The sequence below is a fragment of the Athene cunicularia genome (assembly GCF_003259725.1).
Source record: "Athene cunicularia isolate RWA chromosome 1 unlocalized genomic scaffold, athCun1 chr1_part1, whole genome shotgun sequence".
Taxonomy (NCBI): domain Eukaryota; kingdom Metazoa; phylum Chordata; class Aves; order Strigiformes; family Strigidae; genus Athene; species Athene cunicularia.
In genome coordinates this window covers 1,614,535-1,641,568 of record NW_020799091.1, presented here as the reverse complement: position 1 = coordinate 1,641,568, position 27,034 = coordinate 1,614,535, and the positions used below count along the sequence as shown (strand labels likewise).

The window sequence follows — 27,034 nt, the reverse complement described above, 5'->3', positions numbered from 1 at the left end:
GGGGGGGGGGAAGGAAGGAATGTGATACTCCCGGAGAACTACACTTAATATTCCTACATGTTTTGAAATATTATCCAGCCCCCAAAAAATGTGTTTTGTCTTGCTAATGACTGTGTATCACCTATAGGGAAAAAAAAAAACAGCCTGGTTGTACGATGGCAAAAGCTCTAAGGCATAACTAAAGCTTTTATTATCAGTTCTTCAAATCCAGCACGCACCAGAGGGGAAGAACAGATACCTATGCTTTGAAAATGTAACATATCCCACAGTCATCCCACCTCTGCTTATTCAAGAGTGAAGCAGACATCCACAGCCTGTACCCTTTCCCACTCTGCTGATGGGGACACACGGGTGCTACAGAAGTCACGGGTTAGGTATTTTGGCCCTTCGTTTTCAGATTTGCTTAGGGGACCACACATCACCTTAGGGTTTTTTACACCACAGTGATGGATACCCTGTAAAAACCCACAGTAATATTTTCCTTGCTGAAGAAAGTTTTTCTTGATACATCTTGCTAAGGGATAAGAAAAGCAGGGAGAATCTTTTCAGCTGCGCCTGAAATTATTGACAGAATAAAACTGCACAAGGGACTGAGCTTCCCTTTCTCAGGGCCTGTTTACTTCCACTGTTTTGCTGGCTGAGTTGAACTTCCATCAGGCAACACTTTTTACAGTATTGCTGAAAGATGTTACTACTTCTACTCCCGTATCTGTTTTCCTTTGCCAAGACTCTCCTCCCAGAATAAGTGATTTGGACACTAGCTTAGAGTTCACACGGATCAGAATTTCTATGCAAGGAATGAAAGATAAAGGCAAAGACTGACAGAAATAAGGGTTGGTAAGAGCTGTGGCTTGATGATGTCCCCCAGGATTTTCATCACTGCTACCTGCTGAAGAAGAACTTTTGTCCCAAAAGTCTGATATATGGAGCTGTGCTACTCTTAAGGCTCTAACTCTGAAGCCTCCTCTCATAATTTTCAAATGGAGAAATAACAAAAAAAGCTTGGGTTTGGTTTTGCATAGAAGGAAGTGTGATCACATATGGTCTTTAGAACTGATGTGTTGTTCTTCCCATGTTCTGCATATTACAGGAAAAAAAAAATAAAGAAGAGACTTTTAGAACTTAGCAACGTTTTAGAACCCGACTAAAATACAGCAGTAAGAATGATGGTGGCATAGGAAAAATCCTTTAAAAGTTGCAGAAATGGGTACAGAGAAGGCTGTACATCAGGTTTTGCCCACTGTTTTTCAACCCAAAACTGTTTAACGACACTTTATCTGCATTAATTTCAGACAAATATATCCATCACTAAAAAAAAAACCACCTTATGCTATGCTGCCTCTACAATTGTCAGACGGAGCATGAGACTAGTCTGCATTATGCTAGGAAAGGCTTTGCTACTTCTGCTGGTTTAACACGTAAGGAGTTCAGATATGAATAGCACTAGAAAGCTTTAACTTCATTGTTAAAAGAAGGGCCGGTGTCACAATGTTTAGTGTCATTTCACATCAGATTTAAAAACTAGTTCAAGCCTGAGTCTGAGTCTCCCCTAAAAGCCATATGCTAGCCCCCAAAATATTAAGATTAGGCTATTAAGTGCTTTGTAGTTTGTTATCTTATTATGAATAACTAGTTTCTGTTAAGACTGGAAACACTCCTTCACCTTTATTTAGCATAGTATGTGCCAGAAGAAACTATTCCTTAGACCAACTGAAGCAGCGAGGAGTCCATATCCAACACCAGAGCATCTGGCAGCAAAACCTGGTGGGGTTACCTCAGACTGGATGATGTTTTCAATACCTTGGAGTATCCAGGGCATCTGCATGGGGTTGGGTATGACACAAGGACCACACAAGACCTCTGCAACTTGTGAATAATTAACCTAGAGCAGTGAATAATTAACCTAGGGATCCTAAAATGGGACAATGCTATGTTTGGGTGGGATTCTGGCACCCAAAGAATGAAGATGAGAATGAAGGACAAAATAATTGCTTAAGGTAAGAGGCTGCATGGCTACAATGAGAGGCTACGATTCAAAGACCATAATTTTTTTTTTTTTAAAAAAAGCAATTACGAAGCATCTAACACACGCAGAAATACGATTGCTAGTAAATTGTGCCTTGCACATTTACTAAACTTTATCTCAGTGGGTTTCAGGAGAACAGGTCAAGCCTCATGCTCAAACAACTGCTCCAAGGTAAGCCTACGTTAACTTTAGTCTTGCAACATAGAAACCAGTCTGCTTTTGCTTTCTGCACAGACAGTGGAGGGTGAGCCTAGATCCTCCAGAGTGAATTAGAGCAGAAGCACTCAACATCTCTCTGGAAGGTTGCTACAACCTTCAGTTACTTATTAATGTAGCTTCCCACTTAGCAACAACACTCAACATACAACAGCTGTTTTCATTAGCAGCAATTATACTCAGCACAAAACTGTGTTGATTATAATTAAGATTCCCACACAGCTCATCTGAATTACACATTTAAGTCAGTGGGAAACCAGGTACTGACCAAGCAAAGACCTGTTCTGCTAAGATGGTTACACCTTTCCACTCTCCTGGACTATCATAATACAGAAGGTGCATCTGCTACCAACTCCTAGATACAATCTCAACAGAATGATTACATCACCTCCCTCTAGTGAATAACATTGTTTTTCAACCAGTACACCTCTGAGAAGTGTTTGCAGGCCCATCATAGGAAAAAATATTAGAAGAGCAGAAGAAAATAGTAGAATATTGTGGACATATTTACATAGTCTGTATTTTGGGAAAGTCACGATCTTCACCAAGCATGCAAGCTGCTTGTTTGGGAAAAATCATCACTTTTTTTTTTTTCTGTAGCATCCACCTCTTTTTTTTTTTTTAATTACAAAAAATTACTTACCATCTAACCATTAGGCCAAGCTCCATGAAGTTTTTCAGGTTAGGAAGAGTTTGCCTTAGGTCTGGAGTACTCAGCCCATGTTGGTATCTAAGCTACAAAACCAGAAAAAAAAAAAAAATAGAGTTAGCACTGCTTTCCAAATCCCAGATTCCAATGAACATAACATTATGGTCAGTTAATTTAGTAGGTTTTCAAAGAAAGTGTAGGGTAATCAAGCAGTTCCAAGATATCTATTCCCCTTAAGGAAATGTTCCATTTAATACTCATAACCTCATATTAGTGAAACCCACCCAAGAACAGGGACAAAATAATCAGTCAATCCAACTGTTAAACCTCATTACACTTTTTCCATTTCCTATCTGTAACAGGAGAGCAGACCCACAGCTCAATAAAAATACAGCCATTCAGGGAAAACACCAAATTTCAACACAACGTTCTATATTCACAGATTCAAAACATTTATTTGCGTGCAAGTTGTCATCTATCACTCTGAGCGTATCAATGTATGCTGGAGTCACTAGTGGAATTACAGTAATATCGACTGCTAATGATACATACTGTCACAGAACTAACCTAAATCTGTGTTCCTTATGCAGTTTACATCAACATTTAAACTGTTATTATTCTCATCATTAAACAGAGTGTTCTAATCAAATGCCATGTAGCTAAGAGAAAGGCTTCAAACATTGACGTACTTTAACTCAAGTATTAACTCCTATGTGGGTGCAAACATAAATGAAAAGATTCAAGACACTGACTCCATGCAAACCACAACTTGCTTTTACTCTCAGATTACCAAATGAAGTACACATGACATAACTGTCACTGCTGGCAATTATAAACTACTTCTTAAATAAGTCCCCAAACTAAAAATACCTCTGAAGAAAATGGCACATGGAAAGGAGAAAGTCCTTCTTTTAAGTTTGAATCTCACAACTTCAGAGAAGCTTTGGAGGGAAATCTATCCCTCGTGTGGTTAAAATATATTAAAAAAAAAAATCCCTAAATTCCAATGTCTTTAAGACTATTGGAATGAAGCAGTATCAATTTAATATGCAGTTCTCAGCAGATGTTAACAGCTTCTAGAAATCGCAGCTGGCCTCCAATACACACAGACAGTAACAGCACAAATTTGATACTGATAGAGCTACTTGCTGAAACATGGAACAATCCCACTCAAAGTTAAATTTGTTTTTTTAGAATTACACACACTCCCGTAATTCATTAAAGGTGCAGGCAAGCATCCTCAAAGTTAGAAAGATTTCTGACTTCTCCCAAACAATGGGCCAAGCAGTTTTTAACAGCAAAAAACTCTTGAAAATGGGAATGATTTCGATGCTTGTTGAGTTTTAAAAAGAAAAATTGCTTTGGAAGAAAATCATCCTCAGTACTGCATTGTACAACAGAAGGCCATTTATTACAGAGTTTATTATTTCCATATGGACACAGCCAAGTCATATGGTGGGCTTGGATTCATATTTTCTGTTACAATGACAGAACCTGGATTAATACAACCATACAATATAAATTACTAAATGATCACCACATTCTCCTGATGGGATTACAGTGGATTTGGTTAGCCAAAGAACTAGCCTGGGGTAAAAGAAATAAATAAGAAGAAAAACAAAAATCAAAAACATTACATTTGTTCCTCCTACTACAATCAAACCTTCATAGAATACCCCTTTTTATAGTCATCCTTAAATTCTAAGGTTTCAGAGCATGAAAAGAATTGGATTAAGGGATCTCTCCATTCCCAACAGCCAAGATCACAGGAATGCAATGTTTCTGCTAAAACACATTTTCATATTGCAAATAGTAGAGATACATAGTTAGTAAACTCAGAACGTAAGTTTTGTGAAGCCTCTGGGGAAAAAAAAAAAAAAACAACTTTATAACCTGCATTCTCTTTTGGCTTTGTAATAGCTTAAAAATATAGCAATATTGCCTTATGTGTCTCTATCAAACAAACCTACATGTAAACCCACAAGCTGCCGAAAAACTCATCTGCCTTCTAGTGACAGGAAAAATTTAAAAAATTTTAGGAAAAATTAAAAAAAAAAATAAATCAGTTGAGGCATCAGAGCCATGAGTTACTTCCCAGGTTTTAGTCTGGTTCCAAAATTATCTCCCCATTACTGCAACAAGGTTAACTCCTACTTTGCAGTGGTCTGCAGGAGTTTCATAGCCCAAGAAAGAAATCTCTCTGCCTCTACTGAGTGACAGAACCCTCAACGTGTATCGTGCACTGCAAACGGGAGCATGGAGGGAGAAAAAAAAAAAAAAAATATTATTTTTTTACTTAAAGGAGCAAAACTCCTCCTCCTCATACTCCTGCTCTCTGTCAATGCTGCATCATTAGTAAAGATTGGGATATTTTTTTTCCCCAAACCGTAAAATATTTCTCATAGACCTTTCCTTAAGTTTAGGATTTTTTTAACAGCCAACACCACACATACAGGGATAGCTACCACACCTCATCCAATAAATAGTACGACATTGAACAACAATAAAAATCATCACCTGTGACCCGTTGCGGTACGATTCACACAAGTACCTTTTATCATCAAAAATCAGGTTTTTTTTAAAAGAGAATAATGTAGGGAGAAGACAGCTGCTTTGCTCACGAGAGTTAAAAGGATCTTAAAGATAAGAGTTTAGCATTACGGAAGATAATGCTGGAAGACAGTGCTGTCTTGAGTCTCTAAGAAACTGAGTTCACATTTCAATTGTTGCTATTAAACGTGACCCAAATCCATCTGCCCCACACCAAGTTTCCAAAGGAACCAGGTATCACTTGCAAAAGCAGCATTTTATTTAAAGATTAGATTGTTCCTTCAGGATATTACAGATTCGGCTTTCCAAAGAAAAAGTGCCTGTTTTAATTTGAGTGAACAAGCGTCCAAGATTCATGTTCACATTTATGACCGTGTATTCTCCACGGGGCTGTGAGTAAATCATTAATGATGTTCAAGTAATAAAATATTAATTGCCATTTCCTTACTAATATTTAGCTGCTATATACAGCTTTGTTTTCCCAAGTGCTGTGTGAAAAGTTACTTGACTGAACAAAAACACGTAGTAAACATGAAGGGGAAAACAAATAAGCTAAAACATCAGACACGAGTCTGAGTCTGCTCTCATACCAGTTATAAGCAACACTTGCTCCACAGAAACAAGATGTAGCAGATGAGATCCATCATATTTTATGAATAGTTCAATACCAAAGAACTTAAGAGTACTGATATATTTAAGGAAAAAAAAAAAATCTCACTTTGCAATTGATTTCATTTACAGACTCAAAGAGAAAAAATTTCAACATTTTACCGTCCTTTGTTACTTTGGCTTTTAAGTTAACTGACAGCATTCCAAGTTATTTAGTGATGTAAAGAAGTAGCTAGTCAAATGTAACTTTAAAAACTGGATATTTAGGTTTCTACAAGATTTTAGAAAACAACTCCAGATTCATCCAATTTGATTACTTTCTCAGAAAACCTGTATCCCCAAACTCCAACACTATAAAGCCAGTGTGATAAACTTAAGAATCTCAGCATTATGAGAAGAGTTTGACAAGGGGATAGGACTGCTTTTGTAAAGTCTGAGGGGTTTTGTTTATCCTAAGACAATTTCAGGAAGTACCTGTACGGAAGAATCTGAAGAACGAGGATATTAAATTTATATTAAGGCCAACTCTACCCCTGTACAAGACCACCCTATCATACTAGTGGGTATTTTATGTTATACTTGCTATTTATTCCAACATCACAGAAAACCATAAATGTTGAAATAAACTGCATTTAAAACAATGGTTCTCAGACCGAAAGGCAGATTTATTCTTAAAGCTTGTCTTCGTAAGAATTAAACACTTAATCTCCATCAAAGACTAAGAAAATTGATCTAGCCAACACAACCACAGTATTAGCTGTAGGTGAGGCATGACTAAGTTAATTCATAACAAGTCGGGTGTAATTGGTTCAGACTCTTTAGGAAAAAAAAAAAAATAAAATTCAGTTGCTCCAGTTTGTTTCTACCTGCATTTTCTTCTGTCTAAGGGTCTGAGTTTCTGCTGGAAGGAAGTTGCCAGTTCTCAGCAGTGAATCAGCTTCACCCTGAGCATCTCTAAACCACTCCTGCTTATCCAAGCATCTTCCAGGTAATTTATTTTGTCAACCAGACAATTATACTTAATTAAAATCATGTCAGCCATCATGAAAGGTTACCACCTTCCTCAAGGTAATAATTCCATGAAAAAACATTCGCTCACCAAATCATGACAAAGTGTAGCTATTTCACTTGTTAATATTAAAACACAAACCTGCAAAGGTTCAGTTCCTCTCTTACAAAGTTAGAGGTAAGAAGTACTGGAACTATTAAAATTTTTCAAATGTGTTGCCTTAAAAAGAAACCGTTTAGCTATCTATTTCTGGGTAGTATTAGATTGCACCCAAGATCAAAATTAGGGCTTTTGCCACTAAGGGACTGCCTCTTAAGAAAAACAACAATATCCTGCATTTACATGGAAAGAATAGCAGCCCATTTCTCATACTAATTCCTGTAACAGTATTTAATGACTAATGGTATACAAGCACATACATCTATATCCAGCCAGAAAACACCGAGTACCCCGACTGGAATATTTTTTTTTTGGGGGGGAAGCGCAGAATGATTCCAATTCTGAACTCATCTGTTCATCGTTTACCGTATTGTTTCCCCAGTCATATTCATCTTGTTCTAAGACATGTGGAAGCAGTCTTACAGTTCAGACTACGTTAATAAAGTTCAAAATACCAGCCACTTCAGTACACATTATGCATAACACTCGAGACTATACCAAAACCTCCACGAGTTTTGCACTTTCCTGTCTCTACTGCAGGCAACTGGTCTTTGATGTATCTATAGGAGAGGTGGACACTACTACACTCTGCAAGCTCATGTACTGTTAAAGCAGTCAAGAGCAATTTTGAATTATTTTCAGTTCAATGAGGAGTTTTTCTTGATAGCATCAAGCATTTAAAAGGACATCTGCTCCACAAATGTGAAAACCCACAAACAAAAATAGAAGCAAAAGTGTTCTTTCAATCGAATTCGCAGTACTGGTTAGAAGCCAAGCATTTACATAAGGTTTTCAGAGAATGTCAAATGCTGGGACAAAAATATAAAAATCAAAGTTTTAATAAAATGACATAGTTAATTGTTTTACAAGATCCTGGATGACTTTTCAGAGTATGAAGGAGCACTGGCTGGGATTCAGATGACTAAGCACTGCAATAATGAAAACAGAAAGTGTTGTTATAATGCCTGTTGCTATATAAACAACCTTGGGGGATCAGTGAAATAGTGCCTGCTGCTATATAAACAGTTGTATGTGTTTATACCTTTTGGGGGAAATTATAAAATTTTAGATTATCTGCACTCTTAACATCTCGCTCGCCTTTGTTTTATTACATCTAGCTAGTTGTTCTAGCTCTGAACAGCTACGTGGGTTTACTGAAAAACCCTTCAACTGCAAGATTAAGTGAAACACACTGTGGTATCAATTAGTTCTTTAGATAGCATCTCGCAAAACTAAACATTTGAAATTCATTTTTATTTTTCAGATTTAAAAGACTGTCAGTATACATCTATCACAGTTTGGAAGTAAATCTAACCAAGACCTTTTTTTTTTTTTTTTTAAAAAAAAAAAAGCTTCTTGGGGAAATAGGAGAGAAAGAAAGCAACATAGAAAACACTGATTATAACAAGTTTTCAAGTCCTCAGTCTTGCTTTCAGAAGGAGCACGTAGGGGGCTGCCACAGAAGTGACAGCCTCCATCCAAGCAAGAGGCAGTGCTCAAATACACAGCTATTTTTATGAAAATGCTGACTTGTACATTGCTATGCCAACACCTGCCTCCCTCTCCCCAGTGGATTTCAATGCTGTTCAGAGGTCCACCCTGAAAAGCAGCTGTTTACTTTCCAATTCTTCTAAGAGTACTAAACTAACAAGAAAAAACAAGTTACATCAACAGCCTTGAAGACCCACGTCCTTCATTAATCCACTGGGCACACACTTTAAAGTTCTTCAAGCTGACCCGATGTGATTAAGAAAGCCTTCATTAAAATCATCTTAAAGGACTCCCACCACAATTTTGATTTAGCAGTAACAAATAAAGCATAACAACAGCAATGGGAACAATAGCAGGAGACAACAACTCCATTTTATGCTGTCCCATCAAAGGCTGCTTACAATCACGCTGTTATTTTTAAAATATTCTTAGGTCTAAACTAGCTTGTTTTTCCCCCCATTTACAAGGTAGAGGCTGCTATCAATAAGATACTTTCCTCTTCTTTTCATTTGACCTGTAACAGTGACAACTTAACAGATGAGATGCTGCAGTCACTGGTCCAAGACAGCCAGTGCTAGATAGAAAAATGTTGATTTCGAAGTTATGGCTGTGTCTGCACACATCAGGCCAGCATGGAGCTCTAACAGTGAGTTTTCACAAACTGCATCAAATTCATATGGCAACTTTTTCCTCACACACTGGTTCTTGCTACCCTAAGAACAGTCTGTCTCCTTTCCTCTCTTCTTAGCCTGAAGAATTTTAATTCATTTCCATCTGAAAGGCAGGGGAAATTCATGTATGAAATTCAAGTACAGGAATGATTCAGCAGTGAGCAGGGAAACTATATTCTCATACGATAACAGATCTAATTCCCTTCTACCTTCTTTAACTTGCCTTATAATTACATTAAGCTGCTTCTTCCCCTCACATCCACCAAAATACAAATTCTGATCATGACTCAAACACAGCAGCAGCCTGGACGCTAATGCTCAGCAACTTGTAATATTCTGCCAAACATTTATGAAGTAATTTTCTTCTAATTTTTAAAACTGAAATGTGATAATAGGCAATATTCAATACTGGCTTTTGGTTTCACAGCAATAGTGTTTATTGGAGATAGACCACAAGAAAATAAGGAAATCGGAGTACGTGTTGGAGTACATGCAGAACACACTGTAGAACTAAACATTTAGATGAGCCAAAAGCCACGTTTCCTCTCGCTCATATTCGTGAAACCCTTCCTGAGAGTAAACACAATATCCCTCCAGAGGGGTCTCAAACATTAGCCTTCGTGTTTCGAGTCTGGTGTCCCAGTCAGGATATGGGAAACCATCGTCAAAGGCAGGTTGGGGGAAACAGCCACTTATATAAGTCAACTATTCCTGTAAAATTTGGTGGTTAGTGGGTTCATTATAAAAATAACATATATGGGCCCCCTTGCCCATAAAGGTGCCTCTCATATACCAGGACCATTTCACAAAAAGAACATTAAAAAAAAAAAAAAAGGCAATTTAGAAGATAGAGCAGTTATTAGCCTCAGAAAAGCTTCCCCCCTTCCCCAGTGAAGCACTCAAATAACTAAAACCATGTTTACTGTTCGGCTGTAGTATAGCTTGATGAGATGAAACTACACGGCATAACCTTCCCAGGTTCAGGTCAGAACTTCTTAAAACAGCTCGGTATCACAAAGTGATGTTTATTGGATTATAAGGCACAGGCACACTTACTTCCTATGACCTCAGTCAGCCAGAACTTGTGTATTAAAAATCATTACATCAGGCAGAGAACAAAAGGTCGGACGTGCAAAAGCCAGAAGGAGAAAGTAAAGTAACGTTTTGTGCCTCCATCTTGAATATGGCATTTAGCTCCCCCAAGTATAATTTTGCACTGCACAAGAACATCTGATATTTGCTTTTTCCCTACATATACACCAAGGGCAGTAGTCCAAGGAGCGCACAGGTAGGTACAGAGAACTCATCCACCTCGTCCTGGTTGGAAATCAGAGGGACTATAGCACAGAGTCCAAACTCATCAGCCAGACTGAAAGGATGCGTGGCCACACCACGGCTGGTCCATCAGCTGGGGAAGGGGGGGGGTGGGGGGTGTGGATGAGCACCCACACCCATCTGCACAAGCCTGTGAAGAAAACCCTCTCTCCTAGCGATGAGGTTTCATCACTTGATGACAAGTCAGAGCAATAGAGTAAAGTTTGCAAGTAAGTTTTTGGAAATTTGTATGTGGTGCTACTCATCTCCTCTTCATTCATTCATTATCTTCATATTTTGATAAATCCACTTCAAAACCAGGCAGCTCTCCCATCTGGCATCAGGCCAGCTTTACCTTGTGCTTTAAGATGTTGCAGGAAAGGAACCTGCAGAATTATTTCAGTATGCACAAACAATGCACTCCATTAAGTATTGCAAACACAAAGTCTTTCAGCTATTTGTTCTTTCACCCTATGTTGGGAAAGCCCTTGTTTTAAAATGGGTAAAAATTGAGCTTTTGGCAGTTTTTCCTAAAGCATTCATCCAGGTCTGTGAAACCTGCTCCTTCAAGTGAAAAGGCTCCTGCTTCAAGAAAGCTTTACTCAGGTGGCCCATGTCACAGAACCTAAACGTAGGAAGAATTTGGGGATTCTCAGCTCCCAGCCCCACGTTTCACTTAAGCTGAACTGCTTCCCAGGTACCTATTATGATACTTCCAGTGGGCAAAGGAGATTGTCTTCTAAAAAATAACAGGTTTTGAATCAAACGGGAAAGCCTCTCATCCGAGGAGTACAGAATCAATAGTTTAAGCTGTGTAAGACTTGCTTCCTATCAGGGTAACACTGTCATTCAGCGAACACATAACAGCACTAAGACACAGCAATACAGAACATCCTTTCTCAAATGACGGATGATATTTCAAACTTAAAAGCTGAAGTCAAGGAACATTAAACTAAGCTCTGTTCAGCAATGGCCTTCCCGAAAACAACTAGCAACTTATAGTAGCTAAATTGAACCAGAGCTTGTTTTTGCTATTTATACAACATTAACTTGAGAAATATTCACATGAATTATGCACAAGACCAGCAAAGAAAGATACAACAGCCCCTTTAGTATTTTCATCCTCTTGAAAAACAAAAGACTTTAAAGCTCTGGATTTCCAAGCATTCTGGACTGATAAAAAAAAAGTACATGAGCCAATAAAGATCAGACACTTTTATTCTTTTTATTGCAGGACAACTTGCTCTAAACTTCAAGCACAATATATAATAAGCCTGAAAGGCATTTATGGATGATTAAGCAGCTGTCATACCCAAAGCTTTCAAAACAGGATTTGTGCCCTGATGTGCTAAATCCTATGCACAGAAGTAGGAGACAAACCCTGTCTCATGGAGCATAAACCATACACATTAAACTATACCACAGAAGAACAAAGGGTGTGGGTGGATGGAGAAGTGAAAATAACAGAAGCTCAGCAAAAAAAAAAAAAAAAAAAAAAATTTACAGCTTGTCACTTGCTTGCTAATGACAGGTAATTTTTATGCATTATAGCAAGCAACTTTTCAGGAAACTATAGTTTTCCATGAAGAGATGGCAACACAGCAAAAAATGAGAAAGATCCTGAAGGAAGAGACTGGCTTACAAGTGAGGGCCATGAATTCCACAGGTGTTAACACTTTATATTTGGAAGTCAAGCTTTGTCTCCAGAGTACACACTCTACTCATCAGGAAAAATTATACACTATGTCTTTTTGCTACACTAACACATTGTGTCGTGGCTTGATAACTGACCTCCCACTTCCCTATCTTTTTCAATTTCAAAATACAGTGCTAATATATACTACAGAGCAGTTTAAGTTGGCAAATCACATGTGTTTATGTCAGCTTAACTGTATCAGGAATCCATTTTCATTTTGATTAGTAAGTTTTGGTTCTATTTTAAACATGTACTAATTTTTTTTTAAAAAAAAAAAAACAAACAAACTTAGCAGGCTGAAGAGTTAAGGCACAGAGACGATGACAGCTACACAGTACACAAGTGATCTAACACACAGAACATGCTTGCAGGGGGTTGTCCCCAAAATTATTTTGGAGAAGTGACTCTAGGCCCATCTGGTGATGCCACCTCTCCTACTTCACCCATCCATGTCCCTCACCCCACCTCATCTGCTCCGGACTCCCCGCAGCAAGCAGCACAGCCTCCAGCACCGCCTGGGCTCAGCTGCAGGTGTGACTGCTACAGGTTGGAGAGATCAGATCTGCTCCTCCACGGAGCAAGTTAACCTTGGCCTTCGCTGATCAGTACAGATTGCCTACGGGCGAGGACAGCCAGGCTTTCATCTGAATGAAAGGGTGACTGTTGTTACAGCTAATCCAGCCTCATTCCAACCGATTTTATCTTGGCATGGGCAATAGGAAAGGAAAAAAAGAAAGCTTTCCAACAAGTTTGCAAAAAAACATATGTAAATTCCCCAATTCTAAATGATCTGGCTAGGTATCAGCCCACTGCTACCCTAAGAGACTTTCAGGAATGAAACCTCTCCTAAAAGCTTTTGGCTCTACGCAGCTGGAGAAGGTACGTTGTGGTTTTTCAGGTGCAGTCCCTTCCTCTTAACATTAAAATGAATGCTTGGCACTTTACAAGATGGGGACTCGACTCTGGCTTCAACCTGTGCTCTTTCAAGAACACTTTTCCCTATGCAGTTAAATTGGCCACAAATTCAGACAGTGCATTCTTTCTGAACTGTACGTTTTATGATCTTAGTTTAGGGGCCTCATAAAAGATGTAGTGTGCAAGTCACAGTATCCTACACTCAAAGGGTCATAACCACTGCATCTACACGAATACCCACAGAACTCTTAAAGACACTTCTGCTCGCTAGTGTTTATTGCCAAAACAAATTTCTAGTCCTAACATTTCTGCCGCTCAACTTCCCATGGAAAAGTTTAATAGTTTCTATTATAAAGTTGATTTTCTCACATGTTTGATAGTCTAATACAGCCAGAAACTGAACATCTTGACTCATTTCACGTTCAAGAGCTGCATTTCAGTTCAGTTTCTTACATATGGCATTAGTACATAAGCATTCAACTTCTATTCCATGTAGCTATTAGAAAGATATCAGTTTGACTGCAACTCAATATGTCAAGAAGTATTTTGGTTTCCTTCTACGCTCCTGTGAATGTTACTTACCCCATGCATTAGACAAGCAACTGAACCAAAAAGCACCATTCCCACGAGAGTAGCACCAGCTGATCAACATCTCCAGCAGGTTACATAAAAGCATGTAAATGTTGTCTGCCACCACGTGGACACAGCAACTCAGGACACAAAAAGGAGGGCTGGACTCAAGTTATTTGCTTAGATCTGTATGGTATTGATGTGAAAACAAACATCCTTGGGGGAGCTGACAAAAGATTGTTTGAGTGAGTTTTTTCATGTCAAACAGCAAGTTCATCTGTAGCTAATGACTGTCAGATGAAAGCAGAACTATTCTTTGGCCAGGGCTCAGCAAATCATGCCAACGTGAATAGGAGTATCAGTCTAACATCACTCAATAGTTGTCTGACAAAACGAATCAAGGCTGGCTCAGAGGAGAAGCCTTGCCTTGTGAGCTGATCCTGAGCATGCATTCAGCCTGAACAGAAAAAAACCCACCTTAACTCATGCAGTGTAACAAATCAAAAAGATTTCACAAACTCTGGAAGCGATACTTTGACTGCCACCAACTGCAGAGCCTCCCTGAGAAACACCAGCAACGAACTGGGGTAAAACTAGACACCTTCACTTCTTAGCTTGGCTGTAGGAAATCGAAGAGTTGTAAAACAGGCCAAATTATTTAATAGCCAGTTTTGCAAGTCTCCTTTCAAGAGCCAGTAACTTAGACAAACACAGAACACCACCATTTCTGATGCCACGTCCACCAAAGCCAGACAGAAGTAGTGAGCGAGGTCACAGCAACAAGACTAGAAGGGGTCTTGTGGTGATCATCATTCTGGCCTATGGTTCTACAGCAAAGCTGGGCTGAGACTCAGAGTAAGAAATCCAGAAGACCAAGAGACAAATTAACTTCCACCCCCTTTGGTGGCTGACTAAAATACAAAATCATCATTTGATACTGAGATTTGCAAATAAATTGATGGTCCCATGCAAGAAAATAGCTGCAGTAAATCCCCTTCCGACCAGGACCAGATGAAACTAGCTCTACAGCTACAACACAATTATTTCCTCTCCAAGCAATCTTGTAACTGTACGATGAATAGTGCCTGTCAAGTATCGTGCAAGAGATGTTCCTCTTGAACACCTAAAGGAATTGGGAGTTTCATGAACAAGATAATCACGCTCTCTTCAATGGCTACACATCAGATATACATGGGTTAGAAAAAAATGACCAATACAGGAAAGAAACCATGTAATATCACCTTATATACCACTCCGGGCCAGGCATTCTCTGGTAGTGACACTGTGCATGCTCACTAAGGACTCACCTCAAGAAGGATGGTCACTAAAATAAGATCATCTCTTCATATGGAATAAAGAGCCTACACTGAAGTCAGGCCCAAGCAATCAAGGCTCTGGGGATGAAGGAAAGAGATAGCCAAACAGCCAGTAAAGCAGCCGTAAAGCTGCTTGCTTTCTATAGATTTGAAACTCAAAGGCACTGGTACACCCTCAACCCCACACACTCTAAAGTTAAAAAAAATATTTTAAAGAACCGAGAGGAAAAAACCTGGAGTGCCAAGATCACTGCTCAGGGACTTGTGAGAGCTCAGCCTAGCAAGGTTCAGTCTATGCCCTAGCTGAGCTGTGTGCCACATGCCCAGAGCAATGAGAACATGCCGAGAGATGTGCGCTTACCCATGCCGTGTGTGTGCTTATCACCCACAGAAATCCCCCTCAGAACGCTTCAGTGAGTTCCTAACATTCATTCACTACACGTGAAAACCTCCTGTTGTAATCTCAACTCTTCTACTGTGAAAATCTATGCAAGAGTTTATTTCATTCTCCTACTAAAGCCTCATCTTCCTCAGATACTCCACGCACATCCATAACTTAGCAGCTGCAGCATTTGTGGGACCAGCTACCTACTGAACGATCTCCCAGTGCCTAAAGCTTCTGAGAGCTGAACAACTCACTCCCATTTTTAGCAACTGTATTGTGCTTCACCTTTGACAACAGTCTGGAAAAACAGTCATTTTTTTTCTGGTTGATATTATTAGACATAAATCACTAATTTCCCTTTGGAAAAAAAAAAAATAAATAAAATCACACATTTGTATGTTTGTTAGAGTCAAAGAGCTGAAATCTTAACTGGAAATTTATGGTCTTACCCAATATTATCCAATTTGAAAAGCTACTCTCTGAACTTCGTGAGGGACTCAATTTTACAAATAGAAAATACGGGGATTGAAACAATTTGTGCGCGCATACAGATGGAAGTTATTACGAACTCTCGGAATTAACACACATTGTTTTGACTTTGGAATGTAACAGCAAAGCAAGTTTCTCCAAATAAATGCTCTATCAAGCTAGCACTGAACTGCTTCTAATTCCAGCTGAATTCTCCCGAGTGCAAGATGCGGTTTTCATTGTTATTATCCTGCTGTTTTACAAAACAGTACCACTTTATCTCTGGAAGAGTTTTTATTTCAGTAATTTTATTTAGTATCAACCCAGTCTCACTTCTTCCCCACTCACATTTCTCCCTGCCGCTAGAACTCCAGGTAATTGTGAAACAAAAAAATAAAATATCTGTGAAACCGGGGAAGCTTGTACAAATCCTTTCAAACATTTCTTTAAGTTGATAGAAGTTTTTTGGGGCTCTTTGTTTCTCACCCACAGTGATCCAGACTTCCATGAACGATTCGAGTAAGGTGATGGAGACCCAAGCTCTTCTCTTAACACCCCAGCAGAGTCAGCACTGTTCCCCCTAGGCACCTCCAATCTTCCCACAGCACCCCGACGGAATTAAGCAACTAATCTGCAGTTATTCACAAAAGAACAATTTGCAGGACTGGTTCTCTGAATTAAGGCCAACACCTTTGAGCCTATAAAGGATTCCCTCACAGGTTCTAACAGTCTAGAGATAAGTAAGAGGCAGCTGCTCATCCTCCATCCAAAATTATATTTACATGAACTAAGCATATCTGGAAGCTTCTCTTGAAGCAGCCTTAAGACCTTCTAAAAGCTGCTTAAATTCAACAGTTCCAGCCTCCAAAAGAACACAGAAAGGATTCAAACCTCAGGTTTTAAGAACAAGTCAGCCCGAGTACAGAGGTTTTGTGACATATTTCTGTATGTTATCTACCTGTTCTGCTTTCACAATGGAATTTCCCCTTGGCAGAACTATAAAAAGCTACAATATTTGATCAAGGATATCAAAACAAAGGTGACTACAACTTATATGGACTTCAATAACACTTTACTGATTAAACAAGTACTAGAAGCACCCCCACCCCCAATTCCAATTTACTTTTATTTTGTTTTTATTCAATAGCATAAAATCTCAAACATTAACATGTGAACCACTGGTGTTGTACAAACCACTTCAAAGTGTGGCCACCGACTACTCCAGCTTGTACCAGCACCAGTGACCCCATGTACACTTGGAATCTTTTTTATACAAATATGTACTTAAAGTCTTCATTTACTTTTATGAGTTTAAACACATGCCAACGATTTCAGAAACCAACTGCAAGGACTTGGAAGGCAACATGGGCGAGTGACCACATGTTCAACTTCAGAAATACGACGAGAACAAAATCAGAATGAGAGATTTCAGTAGCTCCAATAGTGGTAACAACTCAGAGATGACAAGTCAAAGAGAAAAACAGGGAAACAAGTGAAGTAGTGAGAGTTCCTATAAATAATCCTAAAGGCACAAGTGTCAGCTAACCCAGACCAGAAGAACTAGAAAGACAATCAAACCTGGGCTCAATGAAGAGTTCATAATCTCAATCAAGGAAGCAGCACAGAGTACTTGCATCACATAACTGAACAGCAAAATCCAGAACAGGAATAAAACCACAAAAGGCTGAAAAGCAAAGCAAGCAGCATCACGACTCAGAAATTACAGAATGAACTAATGTATTTACATAAGAAAAGATTAAGGAAAGCACTGATTTGATAGTAATGGAGAGAGAAAGCTATCAAAGCATTTGAAGGAAAGAGTATTTAATCCCTTTCTCTCACTAGTCTTCCATATGAAAGTCAAGTGTGAACAGCTGGCTGCCATTATTAATACCAGCAACAAAGAGTCACAGTCTAAGTTATATTAACAGCCTGCTTAAGTGAATTTCCAAGATTAGCAGGGCTTGATTAACTTCATCTTAAGATATTTTAGCCTTTAAGTAATTTCAAAGCCACTGGAGGTTATCTTCCAAAATACACTAAGCATGGGCAAGATACCAGAAGTCTGGAAAATGGTAAATGTAATCCAAGCTTAAAAAACAAACAACACAAAAAGACCCAGAAGTTTTACTTCAATTTAGGGTAAGGAATGGCGAAAAAGTGGTGGAAGAGAGAACTGGAAAAACAAATCAAACAACTAGAAACTAAGCATTTTTTAAAAAATCAGAATTTTCAAGAATAAAACTGTCAGACCAATCTAATTTCAAGCCTACAAACAGGTTAGAAACTGAAATGTCAGATTTCTGTTGGAATTTAAATAAATCTCTTGGCACTTTACAGTGTAATATGCTCGCAAGCATTCTGGGGAAATGGAATATTGATGAAGTATGAATGAATACAGAGCAAGTAAAAACTCTTTGGGTGTAGTTAAACAATGGTTCACTGCTGGTGAAGTGGGGCTCCACCTGGGTCTAGGCTTTACCCCAGTTCTATTCAATATTTTCATGAGGTGACCTAGATAGAGAATAGACTCAGATGCAGACAGCAGAAAGCTGAGATTAAGTTCTCAATCTAACCTTTCCTCATCTTCCAGAGTTATGTCACCAAATCAGAAATATGATTAAGAAAAAGATGCATCTTTAAGGATACATTCGAGGTACAGCATGTAAAACATGAATTACAAATTCAGAATGGACTGTTTTGTTGCTGTGCAGAAGAAACTTGGGATCGTTGGTTGCACCAAATCACAAAATTCACTGTGTTAGGCTCTTAAGAGTACAAACGTACTGGAACATAATGAACTGAAAAAAACCCAACAAGATCTGTGAAGCATTTCTCCAATTCTCCCCAATGTTTTGAAGGCAAACAGCTGCACACTGTGTCCAGCTTTGGGCATGGCTCTGCACTTAAATATATGGATTTAAACAGAGACAAGGATGCTGAGAAATTAAGAGATGTGGTCCATGAAAACAATTTAAAAAGGAGAGGTTGTCTTCCAATGCATGAAAGTTTGCAAAGAGGTAGAGACTTAAATGAACAGATTATAACAACTGATTACGTGATTAAAGAGAAGCAAAACAGATTTGGATTAGATGTCAGAAAATGCTTTAATGGCCAGGACAGCCAATCACCAGAAAAGACTGATCACAGGCTTTCCTTCAGGGTAAATTATACAAACATCCACCAGGGATGGCATAAATGCAGTTGAGCCTAGGACTAGGCAACAGTCTAAATGTCCTTCTCTGGTCCCTTTCAGACCAGCTTTCTGCTCATTTTCTGAATTCCATACTAAATGGGTTCGCAGCAGGTATTAGTATCCTCTCAAACACAAGTTCATAAACTTGTAAACTTCGATTAGTTTGCCAAGTAAAGGATGATTTTTTAAAATACATTAAGGACAAGGAAGTAAGGATAATTATATATTTTTTTAAAAGTCCTCTAAAGTCATGCACTGGTAAGACTTAACATTTTCCAGCTTGTTGCTTTTTCTTATTGTAAGTATAGAAGTAGAATAGTAGTTAAAGTGATAATACAGCAAAATTAAAGTAGCAATGAGAATGACACAAATAGATCTTCAAGTATGACAAAATAAATTTAAAAAAAAACACAACAGAAGACATTTACAATTTCCAAAACAGTGTGTGCCAAGACTCACAGTATTTATTTGAAAAGGAAAAGATTCATTATTAGCTGGCGAGCCCTCTTCCCAAGGACCACAAGAGAAGGTCTTGAGCACAAATGAGTAAACTGAGGACAAGGATTTGAAGAATCACTCCATGAGTTCAGGTGTTCGTCACAGAGAACAGCATCCTGAGACAGCAGATGCACACCCATGTCATACTGACACTAGGCAGATGGTAGATACTCACTTAAAAAATAAAAAAAACCCCAACCTCTGTATACCAACCTGTGCTATATTTTTGTTGAGAAGATATACTCCATATTCAAACTGAAGCTTCTCCCCTCCTTTTGGATATAAAGGAAATCTGGTGAGAAAGAGAAAAAGAAAAAAGCAAAAAGCGTTTAAGGTACAATTATTCAGATGCTTAACATTAAAAAGCCCCAGATTCCTTTTCTGAGAAGGTAAAGGTTTAAAAAACCTCCCTTGCTGACTTCTCCCAGAAACCCCCTCCACAGGATGGACTTAGGAACCCTCCACAACTGCAATCAACCAGACTTTTAAAAAACTGATGTCAAAATTCAGCTAATGAATTACATTTTCTGAAGTATTTTAGGGTTTTAAAAAAGATGCTTTAGGACTCTCCCAGTGCCGCAGCATTTCTCTCACTAAGTGAAGCATATTTTAAGCAGCATACAGAATAATACCAGATCCCGTATCATCCCTCTGTATTCAGCCATTCGCGTTTGCTTTGCTCGTTTCCAAACAGAAATAACCTTAATAAGAAAGGTGCTTGGATTGTTATTTTGTGATGGAAAGAGCACAAATCTCTCGCACACAGAAGACACTTGTAGGCTCACTTACTACCACACCAGAACAATGCTCAGAGTGCGATTCCCTTCCTTTCAACAAGCTTCACACACACACCCCAAAGGCTCAAAGTCTGTTACAGCATCATCGGTCACTACAGCCCCTGCAAATATATTCCTAACGTTTATCTCCTGTTTAATCAATAAAGCATTTTTCACAATTTTAAATAACTAGATGTAGCTTAGAAGAAAGTAGCACAGCTTATTTCTGTCTTAACTGCTACATGAGATCAGAGAATCAAAACTTTAGTTCCTAAAGCACTGAAACTGTTTGACAGTCTGCGTTAAAGAATGTAATTTTATGCCTACGTTCTAGGAATCTCCTTAAGTGAAGCAATTCTTGAACAGTTTTAATATTTGTAGACTGTATTTCTTAGGGTTGTCTTTTGACTCTTCCTTACCACCAGAGGTTATGAGATCATCACGGTCAATACAGTCATCTTGGTACAATCTAAAATTTATGTTTATGGGAACTACACTATGAAATAAGGTTTTTGTCTTTTCAAGAACTGTACGTTCTGTAGCTCCTAATCAAGATGGTGAGCATATTATCCGCAGAAAAACCCACATTACAGCTGAAACTAAAGTCTCTCAAATATAAGATAACAAACATAGGAGATCAATATCTACTAGAAACAACACACATTCTAGAGGGGTGATTACGCAAAGTGTATTTTATCATCAATCAGCCCCACAGCAGAGTACATTTGCAACTTTTAAGGAGAATTATATAGCGCCATTAAAGCTAAAGGTTAACAGGTCATGATCACAGCAGATCAAATATTAAGATGTCAGCTTCAAGTTTTATGCTACTTTCAAACTCACTAGGTCACTTCAAGTTGAGGAATATAAAAACCACCGTGAGTAGTATATATCTAGCTCACCTTGCTTAATAGATCTATAAATCCAACTAGTTCCCCATGCAAGAAAATAAAACCTTTCAAAATGAACACATGCTACAAAAATTCCACGACGCATTACCCTAAGTGTAAAATACAAATCAGGAAGAATTCATTTCAATATCTACAATTACACTACCCAAACAGAGCAGCATTTAGATTTAAAGGATACCTTTACAATTAACAGTGTAAAACCAACTCAAGCTTGACAATAAAAGCACCATTAGGAACACACGCCATGTTTCACTAGAAGATAATATTTCATTAAGTCACTAGTAATGGGAACCATATATTCTATTATTAGACACAGAGCTCTTCGATACATGCAGTATAGAAAAAGAGTATAAAAAAGTGTTTTACAGCGCTCGCTACCATCTCCCACGTACAGTTTAAGTGGTAAAAATGAAGCTTTTCTGTTTATCAGGTTGGGCCTGCTTCTTTGCTAACGTTCACGTTTCTGTCCTGTAACTTCTTCCATTATTAACCTTGAAAGACTCTAAACTACATACATCCTCGTGTCAGCTTTCATAACGTAATCATTTACACGAAAGTCTTGAAAAATGTCAGTGGATGTCTGTGTACGCACATTTACGACTCAGAGAAAAATATTACCAACTGTTACGTCTCTTCCTTTGTGTGTTATCTTGCTTGCCCATGAAGCCTGGTCACAAGCAATAAACTTAAGGGAGAGGAACCACAACATTTTATATAGTGCTTCACTGAGTATAATTGAACACAACTTTTAAACTGCTGGCTCCCAATGTGAAATTTTTCTTGCCTGCTCCTTAGAAAAGCACAACTGTAAGCTAAATCTCTGGCATGCTGCAAGAAGTTAAGTCTGCTGCGTGAGGTTTTAGTTACACTTGCTCAAAACATACATTTAAAAACTACTATTTTAGTATTTTTATAATCATGAAGCACTCAAATGCAAAACAGCATCCACCTGCCCGTTCTACTCCAACATGTATCTTCCTTGTTTCCATTCTTGCTGATATGTTTGGGGGAAAAAAAATTAAGCTCCTTTAAAACATAACACAGAAACACAGATACTCACTTTAAGATGACAAACTCAAATGAGTGTGACACATGTTTAGTGGAAAGAAGAAAAAAAAAAAAGCTACAGGTGTCTGTTGTATAATCACTAAAACATCATCTGAGAAGTTACCAAGAAGTAGGAAACTTGTTCTGAGTACACTCAGAATCATGGAGGTTGGAAAAGCCCTTGCAGCTCCTCCAGCCCAACCATGACCCTCCCCCTGACCGTTCCCAACTCCCCCAGATCCCTCAGCGCTGGCTCAGCCCGACTCTTCAACCCCTCCAGGGATCCCGGGGACTCCCCCCTGCCCTGGGCAGCCCATTCCAACGCCCAACAGCCCCTTCTGCACAGAAATCCTTCCTCAGAGCCACTCTAAGTTGAGCTCTGGTCCTCCTCAGAGCAGTACTTACACACTGTACAGAAGTCACACACCTACCATCCTAGTAGGCAACAACAGCTTCTGCTCAGTGAGGTTCTAAGCGTGCCCTTGTAAAAAAACGTTGATGTTTATCTTATGACCACAGAATATTACTTTTCAAGAGTGTGTAGACATTTTAAAACACAGCCCTAATACACCCTGGGGTTTACAGTAGATATTCTGTCTATAAAGAGCATACAGCAGCAAGAATTAAGTGTGACTCATGAAGATGACCTTAGGTCAGAGAAGATTCACTTGATGCAAGGAAAAACCACAACCTGTTAGAAGTTACTAAATGTTTTGGAGGTCTTTGTGCACCTCGTGTTGCCGCTGTACTCGAGGCTATTCTTGCTTGGTTTGAGACATCTGACACGTCAGCAGTGACGAGAGCCTGTGCTGGGGAAGAGCACAAGGACTAGTAGTGATGAATAACAAGCCAGCAGACTGGTGGAAAGGCAGCTTTAGGATCTGTGACAACTGTGCCAAAGATGCTGAAACTAAACAAGTCCCACTCTGAGTTCAGAAGGTGGAGAACACTGTATAAGTGATCCAAACTGTACACCAGACTGATTTTAACCAGATGGTCAATATGTGCCTTTAAGATCTTAGATAACAAAGAGGATTCTCGATCTTAAAAGCTTACGTTTGCTTTGGAAGTTTTATGTTTTGCTTATTTCATCCTGAAGAACTGTGACAAATGTAAAGTTTTTATTAATTCGAGTCATGTACCCTGTTTTATAGGACTCCCTGGGATACAAGTCAGATGACCAGCATTACCCAGCTGTACCACACCACAGGAACAGAGGCACATCCATAATAAACCACAAAACATACACACGCATAACATTTTTAGACATGTATCTCACCTCCTGTTTCAGGGTGTGTTACTTTAGACAAAAGCTGTATTCTTCCACTTGTGATACCACAATGACAGAGTATTTTTTTCCACAGTGAACCAGAACAATATCATGCTTACATCCTCAAAACACACACAAGGTTTATACTAATACATTCAAGATCCAAGTCTTCCCAGTCTCACAAGAAAAGTTTTTTTGACAGCTGTTTCTCAGTTTAAAAAAAAAATATATTAAAAAGTCACAGAAGCAGTTACAAGGTACTTCCAATTATCTCTGCATAATTTAATTTCAGCAGATATTAGAATAGAGAATAGGGATGGCAACTCATCTGCCCCCGCCATACCTCTTTCCCATCTCTCCTGCTTGGAGGGTTCCCAAGAATAAGCATCTCCTCTCTACCTGCAATCTTAATTCCAAGTCTACATCAACTGCTTTATTTCAGCCTATCCCCTATTAATTACTGCCACACTTCCTAAGCAGACGTCAGCTGCTGGATAAAGAACTCTTCAGCTTAAACCTCAGCCAAGGAAAAAAAAAAATGGCATGGAAGTCGGAAGGGAGCACATTATTAACAGCTAGTCATGAAACGCTCCTCTTCCATCAAAGGCACTTAATATTCAAATCGGATACTATTCTTAGCACTGAAATCCTGTGTTTAACACAACTGGATGCCACGAGCAGTTCTAGGAACAAAGAAGGGGTTTCTGAAGTACGCAAGGCAACCGGCTTTCAGTCTATTTACACATAGGTAGGTTTTGCTGATAGGCAATGAGTAAGCAAACAAGTATGAGCAGGTCAAGGCTTAGAGTACTGCTGATCTACGTAACTAAATATATCTACTTGTAAGAAACTCAAATGAGACCGACAAATCAAAGCGTGCACTCAAGTATCAGAATACAAACTAGTGCAAGCCTGAAAGGAAGACTCTCTAATTTCCTTGTAAACTGCCCAGGCAAACGGGGGTGAAAAGGAAGAAATCCCAGCTAAAAGGAGTGGCTAAGTCAAGTGTCAACATTGGTATTATTTTACACTATAGACTCCATGTGAAAGTTTCTAGGGTACTAAGCCTCATTAAACCCTCCCAAAAGAGCTGTGAAAAGGAAAAAGCAAGGCAAAGGTTACATGCTTTGTTGAGTTACTCTGATGGGGAAAAGTAACCTCAAGTCAGCCTTTTAAATAAAAAACAAGGCTGAAAGTCTACCTATTCTCCAAGTTTAAACTATCACCCTACCATCAACAATGGAATTAGATTTTGAGTTCTTCAAGGATCTCACAACACTTCACAAATGCTAAGTTTTAAAATAGTTTGCGTATTTGCATAAGAAATACCATTCTGATGGGTATCAAGCTTACAGATACCCAACTACACCATCAACGGAACTCTTAGGGAGCTGTTACTTTGGAGTTAGTCTTTAATCTAATGAGATTTTGTTTTTCCTCACATGGTATTTAGTCAGGTAGAAATATCTTAGACATAACAGGCATACCTCTACGAAACTGAAAAGCTAAGTATAATCTTACTACAGTAGATCACATTTTTAAGGTTATAAAGACTGCGGACAGAATACTGTGTCAACTCTGGTTTAAATGTCTTTTTATAAAAAAAACCCCAACTCAGTATATGCATTTCCAGTCAATATGGAAAACTAACGGTGGCTGGTTGCCATTATTTCCACTCTAGCTGAATCATTACGATGCAAACAGCTGAACAGAAATATCAGTGTTAAACCATTTCAATTTCCAGTTCGAGATGTATTCTTGACTATGTCTAAACACAGCTGGCAGCCTGGGAGTCGTACAGGATGAGCAGACATGAGTTTCAGTGAGCACCTTTGCCAGCTGTACCTGTCCAGGGGCCTGAAGACATTTCTGCTGGAAGTAGACTCTGTGACTCTCCGGCACCTCTGCATCAATCCGATCCAAAACCTGCAGTGTTGGCCCCACGAGACCACCAGCCATCACTCCATGTTGATGAAACTACTTGTTCATCCAGATAAAAGCAGATCATCTTATAAAGCTACAGGCACAAAGAAAATCTAATATATCGTCTCTAAGGCAAGTTCAAACCACCCTGTATTCTCCTTCTAAATAAACTTCATCCTTCCTTGGGGTAGGAAGATTGTCTAAATTAGATGTTGATTTCAGCCTGATTTTCTATGATTCAAGGCAGAATGAAGGAGACTGTGCTTATGTGCTGCTGAAAGTGTCTGAGAAATCTCAGGGGTAGACAGTGGAGAAAAGCCTCTTGCAAGGATTCTTCCCTTTCATATTTACAGTTTAAGGGGAGATGGCTACAGTTTGGATCAGTCAGGTTTGGTGGGGTTCTGCCTTATAAAAAGTATTAGTTAGTTCTTAAGAAGAGGGGTTTAACCCATCTCTTACTGTCTTCTGAACAGACGGACTAAACCACTGGCTTTGATAAGACAGCACGCAGAAGAAGTTTGTGACTACAGTGTCTCCAACCTAAACTGGTCACTTAATACTGATGTATTTAAAAAAAAAGTAAATCAGAAAACTGACTACAGGAAAAAAAGGTCTTTTAAAGATTACTTGTGTTGCAGACAAATACTGATTCTGGAAAGCTAAAGGTCTGTTTCAAAGCTGAAAAAGAGATTAGCCTAATTTCAGTGTTTGATGCATTAGACCATCCTTCTTACAACTCAAATAAATTGTGCCAAATATTCTACTCTAACCACTAAGAACTTCTCTTCTCTGTCCCACCTTTCTTAGCTGACCTCAGACAAGTACTTAGCAGCCATCAAGATCTCATTTAATTTTATATCCTCAGCTAATCTAACTGGTTTACATAGTTACTTCAGTGTCTGATGAACATGCAGTAAATCACCACAGGATTCTTGGTTCAGTCAGATGGTAACTGTTAGGAAAAGCTGAAAGAATCCTTATTCCATACATTTATTTCAGACCTCAAGTATCTCTTATGAATTCAAGTCCAAATACTTTTACTGTTGTGTTCTGATCTATGAACTCTTCTGTATCCAGAAAAATCACATATGTACCAATATATTGGTGGCCAAATTTTGTTGTCTATAACCGCCTGTCTTTAATACAAACTATTTTTAAAGCTTAAGAAATTGCTTCATTTTTAACTGCTTTCACCTGCTTCTACTTTGGTATTACATCATATGTTTTAGATCTTCTATTCTCTCTTCTGTTCAGACTTCTGCCATACCCCAAATTATATTAAAGTCTCAAAATTTAGTCTCTACTTCAGAAAGCTCTTTAGGGAAGAAGTCAGCAAAATAATGATTTTTTTTAATTTTTTTTTTTTTTA

General features: G+C 38.6%; 1 protein-coding gene across 1 annotated transcript in view; it reads right to left on the bottom strand.

The window, feature by feature from the left end:
- The window catches only part of UVRAG (UV radiation resistance associated), a 78,764-nt gene that overhangs the window by 11,399 nt on the left and 40,331 nt on the right, over positions 1 to 27,034 (bottom strand). The window contains exons 12-13 of the mRNA XM_026855117.1: positions 19,952 to 20,030; positions 2,886 to 2,977 (exon numbers count right to left, since the gene is read on the bottom strand). Coding sequence (XP_026710918.1) covers positions 2,886 to 2,977; positions 19,952 to 20,030 — 171 coding nt within the window. The remainder of the gene's footprint in view (positions 1 to 2,885; positions 2,978 to 19,951; positions 20,031 to 27,034) is intronic.